This window comes from Thamnophis sirtalis, unplaced genomic scaffold (genome assembly GCF_051295495.1).
Source record: "Thamnophis sirtalis isolate CommonGarterSnake01/CBP01778 unplaced genomic scaffold, rThaSir2_p1.2 scaffold_8, whole genome shotgun sequence".
NCBI classification, from domain to species: domain Eukaryota; kingdom Metazoa; phylum Chordata; class Lepidosauria; order Squamata; family Natricidae; genus Thamnophis; species Thamnophis sirtalis.
In genome coordinates this window covers 34,377,911-34,402,017 of record NW_028261388.1, presented here as the reverse complement: position 1 = coordinate 34,402,017, position 24,107 = coordinate 34,377,911, and the positions used below count along the sequence as shown (strand labels likewise).

The following is a 24,107-nucleotide window of genomic DNA, read 5'->3' as shown; positions in this document are numbered from 1 at the left end:
GATGATTATGATTGATCAGGCCAGTTTTGACCCTTAGCAATCACAGACATTTGATTGAGATACGTTCTCAATCTGGTCCATCAGGCTTTCAAAAGGTGCACCTATCACTGTTGCAATTGAGTCCAAATAAATTCCTGCTCATCATCTTTTTTCCTTTCCTTTCACCTTTCCCATTCACCATTGTAGACTTCTCCAAAGAGCAAAGTCATTGTAATGTGTCCAAAGCAGGACAAATTAAACTTGATCACTTGTGCTTCAAGTAAGAACTTTAGGGTTTTTTGGGGGGGGGGGGATGAACTGTTTGTGTTTTTTCTTGGCTATTCATGGCAATCTCAAGGAGTTTCTCCAAAACTCAAAGTTCAAAAGCTTCAATACTGATTCCAACTGCTTTCCCAAAAGGTCAACTTTCATATACAAAAAATGTTACAGGGAAACTATTGGTGTATCAGAGGTGGTATTCAACAGGTTCTGAACAGTTCTGGAGAACCAGTAGCGGAAATTTTGAGTAGTTTGGAGAACCGGTAAATACCCCCTCTGACTGGCCCTGCCCCCATCTATTCTCTGCTTCCTGAGTCCCAGCTGATCTAGAGGGAAGAGGATTTTGTAGTAACCTTCCCTTGGAGTGGGGTGGGAATAAAGATTTTACAGTATCCTTTCCCTGCCACGCCCACGAAGTCATGCCACACCCACCAAGACACGCCCACAGAACTGGTAGTAAAAAAATTGAATCCCACCAGTGGCCTGTACCATTCTAATCTTTGTAGGTTTATAGGTGTACAGGCATCTGAAAAACTTTTCCAAGGGCTTCATGGCTACTCTAAGTGCTAATCTGGGGTTTATTTCTTGATTTACAACTGTTTTCTGTTGATACTTGATTCTAAAAGGCAAAAACTATCTACTTTCAATATCTTCATGTCAATTATAAGTACAGTTGTATCATTTATAATCAGTTTGATATATTCTATATTTAATCTGAATTACATTTTTTCATTCTATTTCTTGACTTTCTTACTAGAGTAGATTTCTTTTTTCAATTTTAAAGCCATAGTTGTCGTCTTCAAATCCGGTTTTCATTATGTTTTCTGCATAAAGGTTGAATAAATAAGGGGAGAATATGCAGCCTTATTTCACTCTAAAAGTGAGCAGTAATCTTGTAAATTTATTTCATTACATGATAATTTGCTAGGATATTGTCAATTAATTTAGCATTGTTAAAAAATTAGACTGAATGATTAGTATCTTAAATTGCCTAAAATGATGATGCTAGAATCCTAACATATGTACATAAAAGTAAATTCTTCTCAATTAATAGGAGGTCATTCGGAACTGAATGGACTGAATTATACATACTTTTAGTTGTACTAGATGTAACGTGAAAAAATCTACTTAAAAATAAAGATTTAATCAATTTTATCTAATTCTAAATAGTACACATATACTATATACATACGCAATTGAATCTAGGATTTCAGTTGGCAATATTAGTGATGATATTTTATAAGATCAGAATTTCTTAAGTAAAGCTGCAGTTTGGCTTTTGAAATAATCATATTTGACTTACTTTCTCAAGATTGAGAGATTATTTCTCATAATTCAACTATCTTACTTCTACCATCCAAGATTTCTTTAAGCACTTACACAAAAATACTAAGGAATTGTAAGTTAAATTAAATCCAGTTTAGGCACTGCCCAACTTCAGATGGCTCTGGCTGACTTACAATATAACAACAAAAATCCAATATGACAAAATAAAGAAAAATAAGAACAAAAAAAAAAAAAAAGAACAAGAAGATGGTTTGGCAATAATACCAAAAAGCACATTACATAAGAGATCCCACCTAACTTAAAGCTTGGAAGAACAGACAGGTCTTTAAAGCCATTCAGAATGCCAGGGTCAGAGGTACAGAGATTTTCAAATGAACTTCTGACAGAGACTGCCTGAAAGCTAACGCTTTCGAGTTGAAAAGATCAAAAGTTCATCAACCCTGCCACCTCACACTGGTGGACTGGACAGTCAGTGCAACTCACAGAGCAAAGGTGCCACATGGCCATACTATGCCCACCACTACCTATTCAGAAGCAATGTTGTGTCCTGGCCCAGTGGAAGATTCCAAATGGTCTTCGGGGGCAGTCCAGGACAGAGCACATTGTGTTAGTTAAACTTTGACTGACTAGGGAATGAGTGACTGTCTGAAGGGCTTCCCAATTTAGGAAAGAACACAACTTGTACATGAGATGAAGTTGGATAAAGTTGCCACCTCTTCATAAAATATAATACATGTTTTTACCCAAATAAATACATTTGATTTGACACTTCAATTATGGCAGCCTGTTGATTTCCAGGCTGCCTTAAATTAGGCTAGAGTTTCTAGCATAGTCTAATTGGTTAGGATGATAATTACATTTTGACGTATTTGAAAGACTCAAGGATGACTGAATGCCATGGAATCAATGAAGACTACATTATTTTATCCTGTTGTTATTACTTTATAATAATTGCAGGCATTGAACATACATACTGTTCCATCCTCTTCCTATTTTCCTCAAAACAGCCCTATGAGATGAGTTGAGCTGAGAGAGAGTAACTGACGAAAGTCACCCAGTCAGCTTTCACACTAACAGAGTTACAACTCAGTCTCTTATTTCTAGGTCAAAACCTTAAGAATTATGTATATATGTGTTTATGTGTGACTCTAAAAAGAGAAATCTCATGCAAATTGGAAGGAGGAAAATCTATATGCTAAAATGTATTATGAAAGTTTATGTTTGTTAGCTTAAAAGATTTTCCCTAAACCTAGGTAAATTACCCCAAATTAGGTAAAATGTTTTTTTCTTTGGGTAAAAGCATACAAACCCATCACAACAGGGACATTTAAATTGACTTAAAAAGTTTTACTTATATTGGACAAAAAAAGACATTCTGATATGCAGTTTTGGGTATTGAAGGTAAAGGTTTGAGAAGCACCACCTTAAAGATATTACTGCCTGCCATAAGGTTTAGTTTTCTAAATAACTGAGTTGTCTCCCTGCCAGATATCCTTTTTCATTTTTTTTCAGAAGCTTAGTTGTAAGCAATGTACAGACAAATAGATGAAGTTTAAAAAGTGGAATAAAAACATATGCTTACTTTGTAACAAATAAATATGTTGTCCCAAAGGTGCTTTTTCAGGAGGCAATTGGCCTTTGTTTTTCTTTTGAAAATGTTTCGCTTCTCATCTAAGAAGTTTCTTCAGCTCTGACAGGATAGTGAGGGATCGAAATGAATTCAAAAGAAAAACAAGGAAGTCTAGTTGCCTCCTGAAAAAGCACCTTTGGGACAACCATGACCTGGTTGACTGAGAATCTCTACAGATTTTAAGTAAATATGTTGACTTCTGTAATAGAACGTCATAAAAAAAAACATTTACCTTCCACTCATCCAGAACGGCAATGTACAGTAGTATCTGTGAAGGATTCCATGTGCTAAAGGGACTGAAGAGAGATCTTCAGTAAGCAAATGTACATTATTAGATCACTATTTCTTCTAGGTTCACCATGTACATCTCTTACATAAAATAACCTCCTCTAAATATCTATTTGCAAGTAAAACCTAGTGATTCAATGGATTGATACCTATGTAAGAAGTAATATGATATTACTTCAATCTGTTGAATTCTTCATCTAATACGTAGGGCACTCACATTCAACAGTTGAACACGTCAGTTTTGTAATTATGCATGCTTGTAAATATATATTAGAAAACAATAACCTTTTCTCTGAAATTTTATTTATTACTTTGGAACGAATGGTAAATTATAGTATATGTATTTTATAACAATGCTCATAAAATGATATAGGTAGGCAAGCTCTCTGTTAGGAAACATTAAAAGATTAAAAATAAGAAATTACACGTTGAATAAATATTTAAGTATATATTTTTTAATTTTGCTTTTGCTCACAGAAAGTAGAATACAAAAAATTACTTTGTTTATTGCAGCTGATATATTGGGACAACTTATTTCAGAATTCCCGCTGAGCATGGCTGATTGATATGCTGTTGGCTGATAATTCTGAGGAACTCAATTTACTTGGTTGGTACCAATTTGCAAAAGGCTATACTAATATTGTAGTATATACAGCATATATATATATGGCTTGATTTAGCAACTTACATAGTCTGCCTCAAGTATACCATAGCAATATTATACTGATGAAGCTATCACAATGAGTCTTTTATCTATTGCTGTCTAAAGAAATCTATTCAGCTAAACATACAGGAATCCTCACCATTTTGCACATTGTGATCTAGAATATTTCAAGTTCAAGATTCTAGAACATTGCCTTACTTGTTTGGAGGGGAAATTAAGGCTTCCTGTTTAAATGCACATCAAAACTTTGATGGTTTCTCTCCCTTTGAACTACTACTATATTTCACAATTCACCTTTGGATTGTGATTAAAGTATCAGGCTAGAAACCAGGAGACCTGGAGTTCTAGTCCAGCCTTAAGCACAAAGCCAAAGAGTGACTGTGGGCTAGACATTTTCTCTCAGCCCTAGAAAGCAGGCAATGGCAAACCACTTCTGAAATCTTGGTAAGGAAATTGCACGGACTTGTCCAGGCAGTCTCTGAAAGTCGGATACAGTCGAAGGGAAGAAAATCCAATATCACACATATACATAACTTGCACCTACTAAAACAGATTTCTTTCAGTAACTATGATCTTTTTGCAGACATCAATATCAGTACTTTTTGCTGTCATCAATATCAATAACAACCTATTTAAATGTTTTTATAGCGAGGGGGAAAATTAAACATAAATTGTTGCAAGATATCAAAAAAAAGAGACAAGGTTAGGCTTATATAATTTACAATTGCATTTTCCTGCTTGAAGTTTGATACACATGAAAGACTGTATCACTTTGAAAAAAATAGAAGGTTACTGGATATGAAAGGATATGGTTCGAGATTTGAGTGTCACGCCTATCTATCATATGACAAACCATAATAGTTAATAGAGATTAACCATAATAGTTAATGTTTTCATGCCATATTGAATGTTTGGAATAATGAGATTGCCTTCCAAAATTCCTCTATGATTGTCACTCCAATAAACTTTATAAAAATTTAGTTGACTTAAGCAGATTTATTGACTTTTTGAAGGAGACTTTAAATAAAAAAAACAACAGGGAGCAACTGGAAAAGGAGGATTTTAATTGTTAATTGTTTGTTTATGTTAAACTGTTAGAAAGATGTAATTCAGATAAGAATTTTGGTTTTATAAATGAGAAAACTTAATTTGAACTGGATTAGTATACTAACAATGAGCATCTTGTTGCCAAGATGTATAAACATTTATTGAATATATACGATCAATGTTAAAGATTTTATGACTAAGTGGGCAAGGTTTTTTGGGATAAAATATAATGCTAAATCAGTGGGAGGTTATATAGAAGGAACTGAAATTCACTGAGTTATAATTTAAAGAGAATTTTTACAAGGTGATGTATATTGATACATCATCAAAGAAGTATAACTGGTATGTTAAACATGTTGGCAATGTAACCTCTCTGAAGCCACTTTTTCACCACCTTTTGTGGCTATATAAGAAGGCTAATAGTTATTGCAATCAGATATGTACTTTAATTCAGAGAATTCTTAAGAGTAAATGTATCACTGAACTGGAGGTTTTTCTTTTAGGTTTGATAGGTAAGCAGATGGAAAAAAATGGACTTTGTTTTTTATATATGAAAATATCTCAACCATGCCAGACATTCAGATATTAATTATTATTAATAATTTCTTATAAATAAATTAGGGTAGTTTTCTTGTGAGTAGATATCTACAGAATTAGACTGGATTACAAAATTGGCACTCCACTAAAATTTAAATCTTTCTGTGGCTTCAAGAATCAGTTAATCTCTTAATGCTGTTATCAGTGACTTGCATGGGTGTCATTCTCTACCTCCTGCCAATTTTCATTTTAATTAAGAATGACACCAGTCATTAGAGTAGCATCATTCCATGCTGGAATGGATACATGACTTCCAGCTACTTGGACATCTTTATCTACTGGAATCATTTGCAGGTTTCTAACCTTTAGTCAATTTTAGAGGAAAAAAATTAGTACCACTACCTATTTAGATTTATATTAATTAACATTGTAATAAAGTATGTTGAGTTGCATGATGAATTTGAACAAAAGAATAGACTCAGCTCACATATGGGAGATGTTGAAATAAGTGGAGAAATTAAGAATTAACAATATTTAAAACTCAATAGGGTATGCAATGTAGTTGAAAGAAGTGCTTTCTAATCTATGAGTAGAACAATGTCTCTATTGCATTAAATCAATAATGTTTTTTGGGACACTTACATGGCTACTTTGAAGATTATTTCTATTTTGCAAAGGCAATATTTCTGGTTAGATTACCAATGAAGTAGTTATGCATGCACAAACACAAATACATAGCCAGCAACAGCCTCTGAAGTGGCTTTACCATCCTTCTGAAGTGACGACAACTTGAATGCTTCAAGATGTAGTGCATAGTTTATATGAACAAAAACTGTGAAGTGCTTCTTTTGAATGCTTTGCAAATCCTTACTAATTAATTCTCTCTTGGATTGCCAGTTTTTTTTCTTTCTCAATTAGTAACATTGTAACAAATATTTAGATGGATTACTAATAAATATAATGAATATTTGAAAGCACATCATTTTCCAATTTAAAAACAATACCACGGAATTGTTTTCTGAATCACTGAATTACAAAGACCTTCTGAAAAGAATTATTGATTATGTGCTATCAAGTCAGTGTTGACTCTTAGCAACCATCTAAATTTTCTCCATGATGATCTGTCCCTAACTTGGTCTTTCAATGGTGCCTCCACTAACCCTGTAACAAGGAGAATTTAGCTTGCTATGAAAGGATTCTCTTGCATTACTAAACAGCATTTTACAATGCAACAATTCTTACTTTAAAATGTATAAATAGAAAACCCTTTTTTTCAAAAGCAGTCACACAATTTTCTATTATTTTTAGACTTCCAGTCTACTAATACAACTGTTTTGGTAGATCAATTGTTAAGTTAAACTGAATTTCTTTATACGTGTACTTAAAATATTACATAATATAGGCTGAATATTTTATAAAATATATTCCAAGATTACTCTTTAAAGAAGGAACAATTTCCTTATGGAAAGGATAACTGATTGAACAAACAACAGAAATAACAATATAGTTGCTAGTGATTATGTGCCATCAAGTTGGTGCTGACTCTCAGTGACTACATAGGATTTTCCAGTGATCCAGGAGACAATATAGTCTTCAGATCTTCTAAAATCCATTCATTGCCACTGTAATTGATTCATCTCCTTTGCTGCTGCTGGTCCTTCTCTTTAGTTCTACCTTTTCCAGCATTAGGTCCTTTTTCAGAGGCCTACGTTTTTGCATTATGTTCATAGTGGGACAATTTGAGTACCCAGGAGAACTATAATTTGGTGACAGTTGTATAGGTGGTTTCTTTATATGTGAAAAAAAATTGAATTCTGGCTAAGGAGTCCTCAAACAGGCATTTGTCCAGGCAACAAAGCAAGCCATTTAATCAAAGATGCCTGCCACAACAAAATTCTCTCTCCAAACATATATAGTTTACAGATAATCTCTCTTTTGGTGTACAGTGAAGTTATTTTATCTATATGTAGTTTTCAGCAAAAGAGAAAAAGAGACCTCTGGTGGCCAAACATAATATTGGTGTCTACAAGTATTCCCTTGTCTTATAAAAATGGGTAAATAGCATACCATGGATATTTTATGCATTTCCTTTTATGTATAATTCGCACAAAGAATTTTGTACTTCATAGCAGGAAGCATATTCCGTTATCATGTTTATATTCCCTGAGTTAGGAAGACAAAAATCTACCACATATACATAGCACAACTTATCAAAACCTTAATGTGCTGATAGCTTTTCTATAATCTGCAGACTAACAAAGTGAGTTTGAAATATTTTCTGTTTTTAAAACTATGGCAGTACATATAAATACAAAGTCCCATCCCCAAATAAGTAGTAAATAAAAGGTAGTAAAGCTGGTAAATAGAAAATAAAAGATAATTAGAATATCGCTTGTTTTATGATTTTTAATCATAAATGCTTTACAAGGGAGTAGTATGAGTTTATCAGTAACCAGCAAAATCAGACATTAAAATAGTTGCTAAAGCTATGGAAATAATTATTTCAAACATGAACCATTAGTTTCTGACCAGCTTTCATAAGTACAGGAAAGTGATTTCAGAGCAATTCTCAGAAGAATGGGGCGGAGCAAGCAAAAAATGAGCACAGGAAGAATGAAGCATAGACAAGACACTTATAGACTATGCTTAGCTGCTAAATTGAAGAACACTGCATTACTGACATACCAATAGCATTGCTAACATAAACAATAATAACCCAGTCACTCTTTCATGTGGCATTGAATGTTTAGTGGCCAATCAAGTATACATTATTAGACAATTGGCCCATCCCCCAAACTAAACCACTGAAGATATTCATATTATACTGAAAGCAACTTGAACTACAGGTATGTAGGTTTCTAGTACATCATTACAAATTTGAAGATATTAAAACTCCATAATTGTTTGTGGCAGAGATTTTTATTATGTTTTTGGAGTATTGGAGCAAGTGCTGGATAAATCGATAAAAAGAAAAAGAACCTGGAAATGAAAAGCCCTGTGCCAGGGTTCCCATTCAAATCATTAAAGCAACCATGGATTGTTTATTTTTTAGTCTCATCCAGCTGCTTTATAAGTTTTTTCCAATGAGGGACTAAAGGCACATATTTACCTAAGTTATGTAGCAAATGGGAATACCATAAAAATACAGAGCAATGCAAAATCAGCCTAGTCATTCTGTGTGACTTTGTGCCCAGTTCTAACTTTATACCTTAACTTCACGCTAATGAATGCATTATTTTCGTATTTCCTATATTTACTTTTGATATTGTTAACCTACAGAAAATTATATAGGCACAAGTATGTATATAAATCTATAACCATGTTAAGAGCAATGATCATATAAAGCAGTGGGTCTCAACCTTCCTAATGCCGCAACCCTTTAATACAGTTCCTCATGTTGTGGTGACCCTCAACCATAAAATTTTTTTGTTTTCTGTATTTTTTCAAAAATATGTGTTTTCCAATGGTCTTAGTCGACCCCTGTGAAAGGATCATTCGACCCCCAAAGGGGTCCCGAACCACAGGTTGAGAACCACTGATATAAAGGTTAGCTGCCATGTACATGGATATCAACATTTACTGTCCACATAAAACAATGGGAAGAGCATTTTTCTGAGTTTTACAATTTTCCTTCAAAAAGATTTTTAAAAATAGATATAATGACTGGATATACAATTATATAAAATTTATGAGTAACTGAACTCTGGTAAACTCAATTTTTACCCGAGTAAAAATAAGCAGATTTAAGCAATCTGTCCACTATAGAGTTCTATCCTGTTTGTTTTCCCTTTATGCTTCCAGAGGGTTATCCATAGAGTTGTATCTAATTAAGAATGCCTAGAACTAAATAAGTCAGAATACATCTTTTACTGTAGCAAAATAAATATGAGTGAGACATATATTTCTAAAGTTTGTATGGAATTAAGGTTATTCTATTAGGCCACAACGTGGTCAAGTAATCTGAAGTTGGCAATACTAAATGAAATCAATTTCTGGGAAATGAAGTCATGTTGAAGACAGCATGCTTCTTTTTGATAAGTCTAATTGGTACAAATTAAGAAAATAAATGTTCACTATAACATAATTTTGCCTTAAATTTTCTGCAGATAATTCCAGGAATGTTTTAATCCAACAGCAATCAATAATAAAGTTGAAACTCTTTGTGTATTTCTATAATTTGAGTTCTTTTTAAAAACACATTTATTTTGGTTTCAGAATCTGTACTTTCAGATTTACCTTTGTCAGTTATCTGTTTATGGTTAGCTAATGCCATCCAGGAAAGTGCATATCACTGAGCTTACTTAGTGGAAAAACAGATCATTGCTCTGAAAGCCTTTATAACTGCAAGGCAAATTTGTGAAAACCTATAAAAACTCTGTACTGTAGCTGTTTTTTATTATTTATACAACCTATGCACTATATTTAGTAAATGAATGACTGTCCAAATCACTAATAGAAAATATGCATCCTTCTAATAATTCTGATCCTGGATTGACTAATATACTTAAGTGTAATCAAGGTAGGTCCAATTTTGCCAACTATATGGACAAATGCTCACAATTTCAATCTTATCCTTGGAACAAATCCTTATTTCTTACAAAGATACCCTTGTAATAACCTTCATACTGCATATTACAAAGAAGCAAAAAAAAATCTCTTAATATTTTTTCAACTAACACATTTAATTAAAAGGCATAAGATTTCATGACATATAGTTTTCACAATATCTAAAAGGGATCAACTAAGACAATATCGAAAAACTTTATTCCAGGTGTTTTAAAAGTTAAAGAGCCAGTTTGCTCTAGTAGTTAAGGCACAAAACTAGAAATCAAAGACTGAGTTTTAGATATGAAAGCCTCCTCGGTGACCTTGGGCCAATCACTCTCTCTCAAGTCCAACTCATCTCATAGTGTTGTTTTGTAGAGAAAACAGGAGGAGGAGGAAATATTAGATACTGTATGTTCACCACCTTGTTTATAAAAATAATAAAGGCAGGGTGTTAAACAAACAAACACTTGTTTTCTGGACAGTTTTGTTAATTATTAAAGTTATGTCTTCTTTATTCTAGGAATGAAGACATAGTATTGTTGTAAGATTTCAGATGAAACCTCTGCCTATGGCTGAATAGCTTTGGCAGATCACGAACATTATGCCTAAACTTTATAATAATTTTGTGCAATCTATGGGTAGTGGACCACATATCTTTATCTTCCCAAAGAGTTACCAGTATTGCACAACTGGAAATGATATAGCAGTGTTTCTCAACCTTGGGAACTTGAAGATGTCTGGACTTCAACTCCCAGAATTCCCCAGCCAGCATTCGCTGGCTGGGGAATTCTGGGACTTGAAGTCCAGACATCTTCAAGTTCCCAAGGTTGAGAAACACTGTGATATAGGAACTAACTGTCAGGGGAGGTGCCATTTTAAAAAAAATAGGGGGGGGGGGAGAGAAGCCTAGTAATTATCAAGTTACTGATCTCTAAATATATGTTAGAGCAGGTAATAAATCAGGCTAATATATTACCCTGAAAACAATTATGATCTTTGGCAGGGTAATTATTCCAGTAGGCAAAGGGAATACTATGAATATAATTCACCTTGATTTCAGCAAATGTTCTGATAAAAAAATCCATGCAACATTCTCACTGATGAGCTAGCTCACAATTGGCTAGTTAACTGCTCTGAGAGTTAGCTGCTGCTTTACATCAATCTATCTTGAGGTAAATATTATTTAATATTTTTATTAATGATGTGGAAAATTACACCGATGGCCTCATTATCAGATTTGAGGATGATAAAATTGGGAGACCTGGCCATCTTCCAAAATGACAAAACCAAACTAGCCTAAACTGGAATTTCAAGACATATGCTTTAGGAACAGCTGAAGTTGTTTCTCCATGTCCCATCTTATATCTAACAGAATGAAGATGATATTATTTTCAGTTTCTTTCTCATGGAATAAGCTCAACATGGAATAAAGTTTTCTGAAACTCTCTATTAATATTTTTTTCATTCTTCTCATACCCATAGCCAAATGCCATTTCTTCACAGCACAACTGTGGATCAGTCTAGCTATAGTGGTACATTTTACATTTTATTTTTCATCTATGTGGTGAACAATTAAGATCAAAAGTAGAATAAAAAATTGGTTGACTGTGTTCTGCTAGGGGTGATAATTTACTACTTCTCCTGCATTCATGTTCAAATGGAGATAATAGCAATAGCAATAGCAGTTAGACTTATATACCGCTTCATAGGGCTTTCTAAGCGGTTTACAGAGTCAGCATATCGCCCCCACAATCCGGGTCCTCATTTTACCCACCTCGGAAGGCTGGAAGGCTGAGTCAACCCTGAGCCGGTGAGATTTGAACCGCCGAACTGCAGCTAACAGTCAGCTGAAGTGGCTGCAGTACTGCACTCTAACCACTGCGCTACCTCAGCTAATATAATGTAAAATAAATTGACAGCTAAAAGACTGAAAAAATAGTATGAATATAGACAAAATTTAGACATGCTAATAACATACCTAAATTAACAATAAGTTAATGACATATCTAATCAGCTGCTACACAACTAAGTTACATCAATTCCTTTCTATTCAAATAGCCTTTACACTTACCATCACCTCACCAGTTTAGCAGAGCCTTTCTACCCATCCTTAATTTCGCCTCCTAGAATTTGCAAAAATATATTATGTCAGTATCTTCTGCTGTTTCATTAAAATCCAATTATAAATTAGCAATTTCTAATACACTTTCACAAACCTTCAAAATACTATTAATGTATATTATGTTAAAATTTGCAGGTAGAACACTATTTTTGAGATTTACAGTGTAAAGGAAATGATTGATTAAAAACCATAGACAACACAGACCGAAAATAATGAAACTAATGAATAATTTATGAAAGCAAACTGTCAAATTATGCATATGTTTACCAATAAACATTTTTTTAAAAAATATGTATGCACTGATAAAGTTCTTTATTACTGTTCAAAACATTATTAGGAATGTATAAGGATCCAAAGGGATGCTTTTCCAGCCCTGTTTTATATTATAGGTTGAAAGCATCTTGAGTCTCTGCCCCTGCATGCTTGCAAAGAGAAGGCACCCACAGGCATGTAACCAACCAGTTTAGGCTGTGCAAGCTTAGGACCCTAGCCAGCTTTTTCCATTTTGATGGTGCAGGAACTGCATGAGAAAGTTTATTTATTTGTTTAATGTATGACCTATCCTACGCGGACTAACATTATATATTAAGATTTCACCTAATTAGTAAAACACAATAAAATATAAATTAAAACAAATCTATGTTCAAATACAAATGACTAGGCCATCTAACCACTGAAGCACAGCATTGTTTATATTAAAAAAATCAGATACTGGAGCAATATATGCCTTCAGATACAGCTGGTCATGATGTAATCTACAGTTTGATGTGGGACACAGCAGTCACGTTTAAAGGATGATATTATGCCCCATTTATATAGACTTGGGGCAAACTGACAAAGTTAACTGGCCTTAACAAAAAGATGGAGTTCTTTTAGTGAGGAAAAATTTCATTGTGAGGAAAAGTTTGACTAAAAAAATTGGTCAGTGGTTGCAGAGCCACCTTTTACTTGCTCATTGCCACTGGACTTTGAGTCCTTCTGGATCATAGATCCTCCAGGAGGAAACATGCAGCACTTGTTGGGTGTATTTTTTAAGTAGACGCCTAGTCACCCATGTTGCTAAGCAGGAACAAATGTTCCAGACTGCCTTGCCACTCTGCTTGAGTTGGGACTACATACAAGAAGGTCCTTGGGGAAGCCCTATCCTTCACTGCTTCTTCCCATATTTCAGTGCTCATATTGGACTAGGGATGTACTCCATGCAATATGCATACCTGGAAACCCCCTTTCTTATTCTTTTCTCTCCAATAAATGTAAATACCATTTTTGTTAACTATCCAGCAGTGGAATGAACATTCCAAAGAGATGTTAGGAGGCAACCAAAACCACAGTCACAGTTGTATGATTTTCTATCTAGTAACTGCTTTGCTTAGTGACTAATTGTGGTCACTAACCATTACCTGTAATGCAACTTATTTTTTCCTCTGGATTCGTGTGAATTATTGCCTTAAGTTATTTGTAAAAATAATAAAGGCAGGACATGACTAAATAAGCAAACAAATAAAATGATCAGAACACTTATACAAGATGCAAAGGAAAGAGGAAGACTTGGACTACCAGATTTTAAACTAAGGAGTCCTTGGTGCTCTCTGAACTTGCTTGTTGTCTTGCAGTGTTTCATTACCCAAATTCAGTAACCACATCAGTGTTAGCAAGTTGTTCTTGTTTATTGTCAGTTTATATTGTGGTGACTTGCTTGTCTATGTGTATGGGAGCGGCCTTAGAGATTCTTTGGTTGGGCTGTTTACTGATAGCACTTTGGCAGTTCCTTGACTGGGGTATTGCTTACTTCAGGGGTGTCAAACTGGATTTCTTCAAGGGCTGGATCAGCATTGTAGTTCTCCTCCGTGGGCCGGACAGGGGGGAGAGACAGGAAGGATGCCTCCTGCAGCACTCTACTGGTCAAAATGGAGTGCAGGAGGGACAGTGCTGGGATGACCTTCTGCAGAGATGACCCTGCTGGCCAAAGCAGAGCACAGGGGGACCACACATGGCTCTCAGTGCCCCCGTTTGGCCGGCAGGATGCTGCAGGAGGTAGTCCAGGCTGAAAATGATGTGCAAGGGGACAAATGTGCCTCCGTACCCCGTTTTGGCTGGCAGAGGCACTGTGGGCAGTCCTTTGCTATTTCTAGGTTGACCCCATGGTCCAGATTTACGCATCCCGTGGGCCAGATTTGCCCAGTGGGCCTTGAGTTTGACACTCCTGGATTACTTGATTGTTGGTCTGAAGTTACCTTTGCTGATTTGGTGCTGGTGGAGAGATTCTGGAGTCTTTTTATTTTCTTTTGGATTAGTTGATTGTCTCTTTGGCATAGTCTATAGTCTATGTTGTTAATATCTTATGTGTCTATTGCTGATTTATAAGAATTATAAAATGTAATAGAAATTCCCTAGCATTTTTTGACTTGGCCTTGTCTAGGATTGTCATATTTTCCCAATTGGATCTGGTTAAATATATCTATATGTTGTGAAATTTTCATCCTGTCTTCTGACTGCCAGTTGTTAGTTAGTTAGTTTACTTTATTGTCATTGCACATGGTACAATGAAATTAAATGCTGTCTTCAGTGTACATTACAATTATAAAAATAAAAACACAAACATACATCCTTTACATTCTATATAATTGAAACTGAAAACCCAATATGGCACTATACAGTAGAATTCAAAATGATTATTGCCCTGGGATAGAAGCTGTTTTTCAGCCTATTTGTCCTTGTTTTTATTATCCTGTACCATCTGCCAGTTGGTAATAGTTACAAAAAAAAAGTGCTCAGGATGGATTTTTGAGAATGTTTCTATCTCGTGGCAATACGGGCGGCGAAATGTTTGCATTTTGCCGCCCTTATTGCATCCGCCGAATCGCGCCCAGCCGCCTTGTTTAGAATAACCCGCTCCCTCTTGAAAGGGAGGGATGCAGGTGACCCTCTACAGGGTAGAGCTGAGGAATTTCTTCAGTGTTTGACGGATAAAGTCGCTCGGATTCGGACAGAGCTGGACTCCAATTGCACAATACCAGCCGAGGTAACAGGGGAGGGTCTTGAGCATGCTTTATGGATTGAGTTTCAACGGGCTTCTCCTGATGAAGTGGACAAGGCCATGGGAGTGGTGAGTGCCTCCACTTGTATACTGGACCCGTGTCCCTCCTGGCTGGTCTCGACCAGCAGGGAGGTGACATGTGGCTGGATCCAGACGATTGTGAACACCTCTCTCCGGGATGGAATCTTCCCACCCCTCCTAAAGGATGCAGTGGTGAAACCCCTCCTGAAGAAATCGTCTTTGGACCCAGCCATTTTGAGCAACTATCATCCAGTCTCCAACCTTCCCTTTGTAGGAGAGAAAGTGGTGGCCTCGCAACTCCGACGGTCCTTGGATGAAGCCGATTATCTAGACTCTTTTCAGTCGGGTTTCAGGCCTGGTTACAGCACGGAAACTGCTTTGGTCGCGCTGATCGATGATCTCTGGCAGGCCAGGGATAGGGGTCACCCCTCTATCCTTGTGCTTCTTGACCTCTCAGCGGCCTTCGATACCATCGACCATGGTATCCTTCTGTGACGGTTGCGAGAGGTGGGGTGGGAGGCACCGTTTTGCGGTGGTTCTCCTCCTCCCTCTCGGACAGGTCGCAGTCGGTGTTGGTCGGAGGGCAGAGATCGACCCCTGTCCCCCCTCCTATTTAACATCTACATGAAGCCGCTGGGTGAGATCATACGCCGGCACGGGATTAAGTATCACCAATATGCAGACGATACACAGCTGTATCTGTCTGCCCCGTGCCAACTCAGCGAAGCAGTAGAAGTGATGTGCCAGTGCCTGGAGGCTGTTAGAGTCTGGATGGGAGCAAACAAGTTGGCACTCAATCCAGACAAGACCGAGTGGCTTCTGATGTTCCCTCCCAAAGATTGTCCAACTGTTTCATCTCTCAGGCTGGGGGGGCGAAATTATACGACCCTCAGAGAGGGTTTGCAATTTGGGAGTCCTCCTGGAACCACAGCTGACTCTAGAACACCATCTGTCGGCTGTGACCAGGGGGACCTTTGCCCAGGTTCGCCTGGTGCACCAATTGCAACCCTACCTGGATCGGGAAGCCCTTCAGACAGTCACTCACGCCCTTGTGACCTCAAGACTGGATTATTGTAATGCGCTCTACATGGGGCTGCCCTTGAAGAGTGTTCGAAGACTTCAATTAGTCCAGAATGTAGCTGCACGAGCGATTGTGGGTGCACCAAGGTTCACCCACATTACACCTATCCTCCGCGAGCTGCACTGGCTACCTATTAGTCTCTGAATCCGCTTCAAGGTGCTGGTCGCTACCTATAAAGCCCTACATGGCATCGGACCTGGGTACTTGAGAGACCGCCTCCTGCCGATTACCTCTCTCAGACCAATTAGATCGCACAGGTTGGGTCTCCTCCAGATCCCATCTGCCAGCCAATGTCGGCTGGTGACTTCCCGGGGGAGGGCCTTCTCTGTTGCAGCTCCGGCCCTCTGGAACGAGCTCCCTGTTGAGATCCGGATCCTTACTACCCTCCCGGTCTTCTGCAAAGCCACCAAGTCCCGGCTGTTCCAGCAGGCTGGGGGGAGCTGAGAAGCATCTACCTCCATAGAAATTGTGAATGTTGGTTTTGTTTTTAATATGTTGTCTTTGTCTTGTTCCCCCCTTTCCCTTGTCTTTTGTGAGCCGCCCGGAGTCCTCCGGGAGTGGGCAGCATACAAGACAGACAAATAAATAAATAAGTAAATAAATAAGTAAATAAATAAATAAATAAATAAATAAATAAATTAATTTAAGGCAGCAGGAGCTATAAAGCTGTTCCAAAGAGGGAAGAGGACAACCAATGATCCTCTGGGCAATGAACTTAACCCTCTGGAGTGCTATCCTATCTGCCACTGCGCAATTGGCAAACCATACACAGATGCAGTAAGTTAGAATGCTCTCTATGGTGCAGCGGTAGAAGGTCTACAATGGTTTTTCATTCAGTTGTTGTTTCCTGAGAAGTCTCAGATAGTATATTCTCTGCTGGCCCTTTTGACCAGTGCTGCAATGTGAGTGCCCAGGTCAGGTCCTCTTTTAAGATAACACCCAGAAACTTAAAACTGACCATTTGCTCTACTTGGTCTCCATTGATAAGCAAGAGCTGAATGTCTGATCTATTCCTTGTATAGCCCATGAGCTCCTTGGTCTTATTTGTGTTAAGGATCAAGTTATTGTCTCCACACCACGAAAGCAATAGTTCCATCTCATCTCAATAGGCAGACTCACCCTCCCCTGCCAGAGATTAGTCCCACCACGGTTGTATCATCTGCAAATTTAGTAATAGTATAGTACTAATATATAGTAATAGCCTGAGTGGAAATGCAGTCATGCACATAAACACTATAGAATAAGAGTTGTTATTCATGGATGCGTTTTGTCAATCTCCTGCATGTTTGTCCTACATACTGATTGCTGCAGTTCTTACACTGTATGTTGTAGATGACTCCGTTTTTTATTTCTGGGTTGCTGGGTCTTTTGATTTGTTTAGGATGTTTCGAAGGGTTTTAGTTGGCTTGTGTGCTACACCGATATATCAAGGATATCTCAGAAACCAGCAACAGACTACTACAATCACATGGAATCAACGTGTGCAATTCTTTTTAGGGTTTGTGTTGATTGTGCTGTATTGGGTTGAGTGGTCAGTGATTTTTTGATGAAGTTGTGTGGATAACTATTTTGTTGGAATGTGTTGTATAGATGCTCTATTTCCTTTTTCTGCTGTTCTGGGTGCGTGTTTCTGCAGTGTGTATGGGCTCGTTTAAATAAAGTCCTTGCACAGCTTCTCTTGTGAGAGGTTGGGTTGTTGCTTTGGTAGTGGAGCACCTGGTGGATTTTCTGTAGACTTGCATTTCTAGTGTGCCATTGTGGTTTTTGCTGATCAGAATGGCCAGGAAGGGTAGCAAGTTGTTGTTGTTTTCTTCTTCTCTAATAAATTAGATTGCTTAAAAAATGTTATTAATGGTTCTGTGGGTGTTCTCTAATTGGTTCTTTTTAAAATGGTGAAGGTGTCATTTACATACCTGATCCATAGTTTTGATTGTATCTATATAAGTTCTATGGCTTCTAGACGTTGCATCACGACCTCTGCTATAAGTCCTGAAAACAGTGATCCCATAGATGTCCCTTTAATCTGTTGGTAAATTGGGCCATCAAATTGGAAGTATGTAATTAAGCAGAGATTTATGAGATCCATGGTCCTGGATGTTCTGATCTTCGTGTATTCAATTAAGTCATGTGTACTTTGAAGCAATGCAATCATGGATTCTTTGGCTAATTCTGTATCTATAGACATGAACAGGACCATGCTATCAAATGAGACCATGATTTTAAAGTGGATTTTAGAGGCGTGGTGGCTCAGTGGCTTAATGATACTGGAGATGGTTTTTGTTCCAGCGGTTTGAGTCCTAGCACTGTATGTTAGGGGGAGCTCCCATCACTCGCCTCATCTTCAAAAGTTCGAAAGCATGTTCCTTGTGGGTAGATAAAATAGATACCACTTCAGTGGGGGAATGAACTGATGCTCCGTGCAAGCAGTCAGATTCTTTCCCACTGTACTTTTCCGTTTGTGGCACCTATTTGTGAGATAGCTCTGGGGAGGGAAGAGACATTGGATGACACTGCAGGAAGAGCCACTTTTTATTTCTGATGAGAAGCCAGCTCACCCTAATGTGGCACACTATGGGAAGCATGTGTTTCCTACAACAGAATAGTACTTTCGCAACCAAACTACTACTCTGCAATTGCATTGCACTCTTCTGGCTAATGTAACAATGCCATACAACAAGGACAACAACAACAACAACAACTGTATTTTGCTGTTTTCTTTTTGGTTTAGATGAAAGAATGCTTGTTAAGAAATAAGGAACTTTTACAAAGTAATGATATGAGGTTTGGCATGGTTACTTATAATATTAAAGCAGATTTTGAAAAATAGTTTGGAATGAAATAGTGTGTGTGTGTGTGTGTGTGTGTATGTATGTATGAATATATCTATATATATATGTATATATGTTGTATATATGTATATACGTCTATCTATCTATCTATCTATCTATCTATCTATCTATCTATCTATCATCTATCTATCTATCTATCTATCTATCTATGTATGTATGTATGTATGTATGTATGTATGTATGTATGTATGTATGTATGTATGTATGTTAGAGATGCCCCTATGCCCCAAAATACTTTTAGTGGCATCAGTCCAAGAAGTGTTTTATAGAAAAGAAGCAGACAATAATAAACGTTAACCTATAAAGATTTACTAGTAGAGAGCCTGTTTGGTGCTGGTTAATGTGCTGGCCTAGAAACCAGGAGACCATGAGTTCAGTCCTGCCTTAGGAATATAAGTTACTTGGGTGATTTTAGCCCAGTCACTCTCCCTGTCCAACCCACCTCATAGAGTGATTGTTGTAAGGAAAAAGAGGAGGAGGCAGTATTATGGAAGTTCGCCACCTTGCATAACCTATAAAGTAATAATGTTGAGCTAAAAATCAAAGAATAAAATAGAAAAATGGGAATTTTAGGATGAAATCAAGAGGATAATTGAATACAGAAGGATTTAGATTTCAATGGTTCTTATATGCAGAATTTAAAAAAAAAATAATATAGATAAAAATATTCCAGGAATATAATATGATAAAATAGATGTGAATGAATATGAAACAGGAAGAGCAAGTTAAGAATGTACAATAAAATGATCAATAATTTTGATAATAATACTTAATAAATCAATGAGAAAAAATGTGGTTAAAATATGTAGTTCAATATAACAGATTTTTTAAAAAAATGATGTGTCATTGGTAGAAGATACAAGAGTAATTCCCTTAAGATGTATAAAGATAATACTGACCATTGTTGGAAATGTGAAAAACATGAAGGTGCATTTCATCATGCATGGTAGACTTGTAAAAAATTGAAAAGATACTGGGCATAAATATATATGATGATGCAGAGAGTTAAAAATAACATTCAGATAAAACCAGAACTTTTCTTATTAGGTCAACTAGAAAAGTCTCATGGATGATTGGTTTTATAATAATGTAGGAATGATTTCTATACCCTAAAACAGAATATGTCAAATTGTCCCATCAGCATTATATAGAAGTAATATACAATTCTATAGAAAAAATGATTAATACTGTTTATAACACTAAGGATATAAACAAAATTTACATTTTTTCTGTATTTGCAAATAGACTTCTAATATATAGGGCAGTGCTTCAGATTCAAATATCATGTAGCACCTGTTGCAACACCTGAAAGCAAGTGCTCTGGGCCTTTTCCAGTATTGCACTTTGTCCTTCTACACCTACAGTATAATTCCACATTAGGTTTAAGGAGCTGCAGATAGCTGCTATTGTGTGTTCTCCCCTACCTACACCTAGGTACTTTCTGCCTTAAAATACAAAGCATTGCATTATTACTATCCAGTGCCTTGCAATAAAAGTATAATATGCATTTAATATAATACAATTAGGAATTTACATGGAAAAACATCACAATAGACTTGTAACTTACGATAGATCTCTTAATAAAGTTCTTAAAGCAAAATTATGAAATAATTAATTTGTACTAAATGAACCCATTGTAAAATTACTGATGTTGAATACTAAGAGCACAACTGAGACCAACTATGTATTTGACAGATGCTTGGAGGACACAATTTGCTACCAGTCATCATGTAAGTTCATTTGCAAAGCATTTTAAAGCATCTGATTTCTAAAAGTTGAAAGTGAACAACAGGTAGTGAGTCATTTCCTCTTTGTCCCCCACCCCTTTTTCTCTCTCTCTAGGACACTCAATATCTTGCAGCTGTTTTGGACAGGATATCAAACTGGATAAACTACTAGTATCACTCTGTATAGTAATTCTTTATTACATTTCTTAATTTCTGTGGAATTCCTAAATTCTACTTAACACCTAACACCATTCATTACTTGTCTCTAGCAAATACTTGATGCTACACATTAAAACGTTCTTCCATTTACAATATATTTAACTATGAATACCAGTTTTTTAACAGGAACCATTCATATATAAATTAAGTGTGTGTGTAATGCAGGAAAGCATTCCTAAGGGAAAGAATTCAATGTGACAATTTCATATGTACATATGAGGAGGAAACACTAATTAACACACATGCATGTGAGAAGGAAATATTAATTAACATTTGCAATTTAAAACATATCCTTTTCTTTATGCCATATAATTATGCAAAACTATAAGAATGGATACAATTTATCATCAAATCATGTATCTGCATACATATTATTGCAATTTTCTACTCCCTGTCAAAACATTTTTCTTTCTTTCTTTCTTCAGATATTACCCAGAGATGTTTTCATAAGCATGACATTTTTATCTGATTGGACAATACTGTGCAATAATGATTAACAATCATATATTTAATCAGTATTTAACTTTACAATAATTTGGATGTTTTAAGCCTACAAACTTCATGGGAATTTTCAAATGAGAGATAAGCTGGTTGATGTCTGCTTATCTTTTTTTTGCTTGATGTTCTGGTAGATGTCACAATTAAATATGCATTAAACTGATTTCCCATTTATTCCTAATATTAGATATATATTACCAAAACTGGGATTCCAGACACCTTTAACTAGGTGAAGGGCAAAAATCTTTGAACCAAGTTTAAAAATGGGCTAACCTACAAAATGCATCAAACATCTGGAACCCATGACTCCTGTGAATTTAAACTTAGAAAAGTTTATGAAACATTTTATGACATAAACTTTATAATAATACAAAATGTCATAAATATTTCTTGTGCAAATATTTGACTGTGCTACACAGTTCAACATGCACTATTTTTAAGGCAGATACATGTCTGAATGTACAGATAGTCCTTGACTTGCAACAGTTCACTTAATGACCGTTCAAAGATACAACTGCACTGAAAAAAGTGACATTACCATTTTTTACTTATGAACATTGCACTATGTCCATGGTCACCTGATTTACATTTTGATGCTTGACAATTGACTCAACATTTATGATGGTTGCAGTGTCGGGTTACTCTTACCATCGCTACCGGTATGCTGATCACGGTCTATTCATGCATGCACCGGATGCACATATTGTTGGGGCTCATGCAGGCACTGCATGCTGTGCGTGTGTACACACTTTGCTGTTTTCCATAAAACCGCTATAAAGCACAGGCGGGTGGGTGGACCAAACAAGCCACCGTACCAGTACGCTCTCAGCTGCTCCCGGCCACTACTGGTACTGCCATACCTGCAGCAACCCACCTCTGGTCCTAGGGTCACATGATCATCTTTTGCAACCTTCTGACAAGCAAAGTCAATGGGGAAACCAGATTCACTTAACAACCATGTTACTAATTTAATAACTGCAGTGATTCACTTATCAAATGTGGCATTAAAGTCATAAAATGGGACAAACTCACTTAACAAATTTCTCACTTAGCAACATAAATTTTGGGCTGAACTGTGGTCATAAGTTGAGTACAACCTGTATTGCAATTTTTCTAGTGAGGGGAGTACATTAGAAGTTCTGTCAATTTTGAAGGCATTGTGGAATCTGATTAGGAAATATCTGTGAAACAATGACCCAACAAGTCTTTATTTTCTTCCTTTGCTCTTCATAATTTGTTTGTTTTTTATGATCTTTGTAAAACCTTTAATAAAAATGTATATATATAAAAGAAACTTCTATTTTTTTTCTACTAGGAATTGTTTTAGAAGAAATTTAAAAATACAATTTATTTAAACTATATGCTGATGGATAAAAATTTGGCTCAATATTGTAAAAGGGTTTTTGCATACAATATCAGACTAGTCCAAACTTGACGAATACAAGACAAAATATACATTCAGAACACAAATTGACTAAACTTAAGGAAGAATGGCTCCCTGTAGATCATGTATTACACAAAAAAGCTATTTCAGACTGGTTTCTAAGGGCAAAACAACTGACATAATGAAGCAATTTCAACATTTATGCTTATATAATAATAATCAGCCAAGTACAGAGGAAATTTTAAACTCTGTAGTTTCCTAATAATGTCTACTGATTTTCCTTTTTATTTCTATCTTTTCTCTTTTCTTTCTATTTACATACTTGTGTGCATTTGCTTTTAGAACAAAGGCAAAGAGTGGCATACTAGTATTATTATGGATATTTTTAATAGAAATTTCCAGTTATAAGATATTATGCACTCAGTTCTGTAGATTTATTAATTAATGCAATGAGTTTAATTTTTTATAATTATAAACTCTTTATCTACTGACATTTGTTATCCATGTCTCTTTTTTACTTAATTATTTTTATTCTTTGTATTTAAATGCTTTAAGAGAAGTTACTGATTAAAATACCATAAGGAGATAAAAATATAATTCTTTTTTCATCCTTAATAAAGATGAATGGAATGATGGTAAATCTTTAGTCTCAATTTGTCCAATAAAATAAGTTTACTATAGGTACACACATTAGAATTTATATTTGTTGACCATTTCTGCAGCTGTTGCTTGAAAAATGTGAAAATATGAAAATGATTTCACAAATTGAAGTTATAATTTTGAGTGGCATTTCATTTTTTATTTTCCTAAAGAGCTAATATATTAAGTTGCTGTGATAGAAACCAAGATTAAAATCTATACAAAGCCTGTCAGATAACTTTAAACCAATGTTGATCATTCAGCTTTGCGG

The 24,107-nt window shown here is 36.0% G+C and overlaps 1 protein-coding gene across 24 annotated transcripts in view; it reads right to left on the bottom strand.

Annotated features, from left to right (window-relative positions):
* BBX (BBX high mobility group box domain containing) overlaps positions 1-24,107 on the bottom strand; it is a 123,211-nt gene that overhangs the window by 68,974 nt on the left and 30,130 nt on the right. For 5 of the 24 annotated variants that reach the window (XM_087721415.1, XM_087721416.1, XM_087721417.1 and 2 more), the window contains 2 exons: positions 12,331-12,382; positions 3,408-3,471 (listed from right to left, as the gene is read on the bottom strand). The exons of 8 other annotated variants lie outside the window; for them this stretch is intronic. Coding sequence is in view for 10 of the 16 variants with exons in the window: in XM_087721406.1 (XP_087577532.1) it covers positions 3,408-3,471 (64 nt within the window). In the remaining 6 variants the exon portion in view is untranslated. Of the gene's footprint in view, positions 1-3,407; positions 3,472-12,330; positions 12,383-20,268; positions 20,321-24,107 lie in introns of all 24 variants that reach the window. 11 more of the 24 variants (XM_087721410.1, XM_087721409.1, XM_087721411.1 and 8 more) reach the window with 4 other exon arrangements.